General features: G+C 37.9%; 1 protein-coding gene across 1 annotated transcript in view; it reads left to right on the top strand.

The window, feature by feature from the left end:
* LOC105314754 (uncharacterized) overlaps positions 1–170 on the top strand; it is a 7,498-nt gene extending 7,328 nt beyond the window's left edge. Inside the window, exon 4 of the mRNA XM_020003670.1 lies at positions 102–170. Coding sequence (XP_019859229.1) covers positions 102–170 — 69 coding nt within the window. The remainder of the gene's footprint in view (positions 1–101) is intronic.
* Positions 171–3,136: the final 2,966 nt, after the last annotated feature.

A 3,136-nucleotide genomic window follows, 5' to 3' on the forward strand; every position in this document is an offset into this window, starting at 1 on the left:
GTCTCACAACACGGTTCAATCCACACTTCGCAATGTGATAACTTCTGAGCATGCGCAGTAAATACTTCAGCTTTACACGTTTTCACTTTGTGTTTGAGAAGAAAGAAGCGAGAATTACTGAGAAGTCCCTATCCAAGTTGATCGACAGATCTGTAAGTCTTCAAAAGTAATGGCTGCTAAGGACTGGGGCATTGACGTATCCCAAATCAAAGAGCCATCTACAGCTCCCTCAGCAATCCACGGGATGGTGACCAAGCTATCATCTATTAAAGAAAGCCCCCGTCGTAAACTATACTTTGATGGTTGCTTTAGCGATGAGATGGACACAAAGAGATTTGTGTCCTTTAATACGAGTTTGTTTCAGTCGATGAAGCAATCAAAAGAAGAAGGGACTAGCATTGCTCTGAATAAATGTTCCATTAAAAGATCTGTTTTAAACAATGAAGATTTGGAAATTATTGTCAGTGACAAGTCTGAGGTCATGCTTTCACCTAAAAAATTTAAGTGCCAACCGACAGAAGATGAACCAACAACTGTGTCACTTTCAGATGTCAAGAAGCTGGCAATTTCATCTTTAATCTCTGTCAATGCTAAAGTCATTCATTTGGATTTGCCGATAAAAGTTGACAGTCAAAGGAAACCCCTTACTAAGCAGGATTGCATTATTAGTGACAGTAGTGGTACGTGCAAGCTTATATTATGGGAAGGCAATGTAGAAAAGCTTTTACTTGGCAAATCATATTCATTCTCAAACCTACGTGTGAAGAAGTTTGCTGATGCTCTTTTTCTGTCATTTACAGTGGACACAACTTACAGTATGGTTGACGATATAGGCGAAGTTTGTCCCAGAGAAGCTGTTGTTACTCACGAATCTAACCAACTCACTATTACTGGTGAAATACTCTCTGTTATATATGATGAGCAAATGAAATGTCCTCTGTGTGACTGGAAAATATCTGTGTCTACTGCTCAAGCCATACTACAATGTAGCAATTGCTCTGCAAAGTTTAAATCATCAAAAGCTAAGAAGAACTCTTTGGCAAAGCTACAGATAAAGGACCTTGATGGCGAAATCCATAAAGTCACTATGTTTAATAGCGTTCTTTCCTCACTACTTAATATCAATTTGCCACGAGAGAGCATCGAGGAGCATCTACTGTCAATGGATAGCATTAAAGTACAAATAAACAGTTCCAACATTGTTACAGTGGTCCTTAGTGACGAATGAATCTTAGTGACAAATGAATTGTCATGCATAATAATGTACATTTATTGATTGAAACGATATTAAAATGATCAAATCACGATAATTGATTGAAACAATTTTAAAATGATCAAATCACGATAATGAAGCTTGTGCTCGCCCCTTCAATGTACTACATTCGCCTAGTACTTATTAAAGTTACAACTGAGATTCTTCACTGCTAATAAAGAGAGAAGAGCAAGCTATAAAATTTCCTTGCATGCAAGTCACAAGTTCTGAGCTCAGTGCTCTGCGGCATGTGTATCATTCAATTTACAATTTGACAACAACATTAGCCTTTGTGACATCTAAACATTGTATATTGCCATGCTAGCTTGTGCTCGCCCCTTCAATGTTCTACATTCGCCTAGTATGACAAATTTGCACTACATTGACTGTATTTCCACACTCCTTGCTATGAATGTCACATCACTTGAAGCAATGAACAATCATTGACCTTTGGAAATCATTGGGGCGAGCATAAGCGAGCCCCACTCAGGCGAAGTCTCCCTCCCTCTGTATGTACGTACGTCTCCAGTCACGCCTATTCTGGTCACACCCATGTGTGCACAACTCTCTATTTAAAAATCAATGATCTAATGCGGTAGCATTCTAATGAAATATTTTCATTGATGTGGGTGTGGTACTATGAGTGCAATGAAATAAAAATGGCGCCTACCTTAGCCAATCTTACTTGCAGCAACATAAGACTGATCTGTTGTCAAGACACTTCGCCAGCAGAGAAAATTTAAGAAAACTCACACAAATCTTCAAGTTTTTATTAATTATGGTTGAATGACAGAATAAAGCACTTCAAATGGCTCATCAGAGAAAAGAAGTCTTAAAGTACTGTGCTTGAAAATATCATAGTAAAAATTAAATTATACTTATTAAAGTTACAACTGAGATTCTTCACTGCTAATAAAGCTAGAAGAGCAAGCTATAAAATTTCCTTTCATGCATGCAAGTCACAAGTTCTGAGCTGCTATGCATGTGTATTATTTACAATTTGACAACAACATTAGCCTTTGTGACATCTAAACATTGTATATTGCCATACTAGCTTGTGCTCGCCCCTTCAATGTTCTACATTCGCCTAGTTAGAATGCTACCGCATTAGATCTTTGATTTTTAAATAGAGAGTTGTGCACACATGGATGTGACCAGAATAGGCGTGACTGGAGACGTACGTACATACATACCAGAGGGAGGGAGGGAGACTTCGCCTGAGTAGGGCTCACTTATGCTCGCCCCAATTATAGACTACGTAACCAGGATAGGAAACTAGGATTCCCCCGGCGGACAACGTCCGTGATTGGATTCGGCGTTAAATAGAATAAATTTTGTTAGAGTTTTTGAATACAACCAAGTTAACTTTACTTAAACCAATAACTAAGAACTATAATGCAATACAATCAACACAACACAGAACACTTATATACAAAACTAAAAATAATCTAGAATGTTCTGGTAACATACAGATAAATAAGAATAATTTGGAATGTCCTAGAAAACACAAAAAGTCCTAGAAGGTTCTAGAGTAATAATTTAACATGCAATAATGTCAAAAGTGCATATCCTCTTCACTCCTTCTCACTGCAGACATTTTACATTTCCTTAACTCCTGCCATTTCTCTAAACTTCACAAACTTGTCTTGAGATAGCCCCTTAGTCAACATATCCGCTACCATTTCCTCAGTAGGACAGTACACAATTTCAATGTTTCCTTCTTTCACTTGTTGACGGGCATAGTGGTATTTTATCCCTATATGTTTAGAACGAGAGTGGAACTGAGGGTTTTTAGTCATGCAAATACATGATTGGTTATCCTCATTAATCACAGTTGCAGTGCTTGGCTGATTCTTCAGTTCAGTAAGTAACCGACGCATCCAG

This window comes from Amphimedon queenslandica, unplaced genomic scaffold (assembly GCF_000090795.2).
Source record: "Amphimedon queenslandica unplaced genomic scaffold, v1.1 AMPQUscaffold_12568, whole genome shotgun sequence".
Lineage (NCBI taxonomy): Eukaryota > Metazoa > Porifera > Demospongiae > Haplosclerida > Niphatidae > Amphimedon > Amphimedon queenslandica.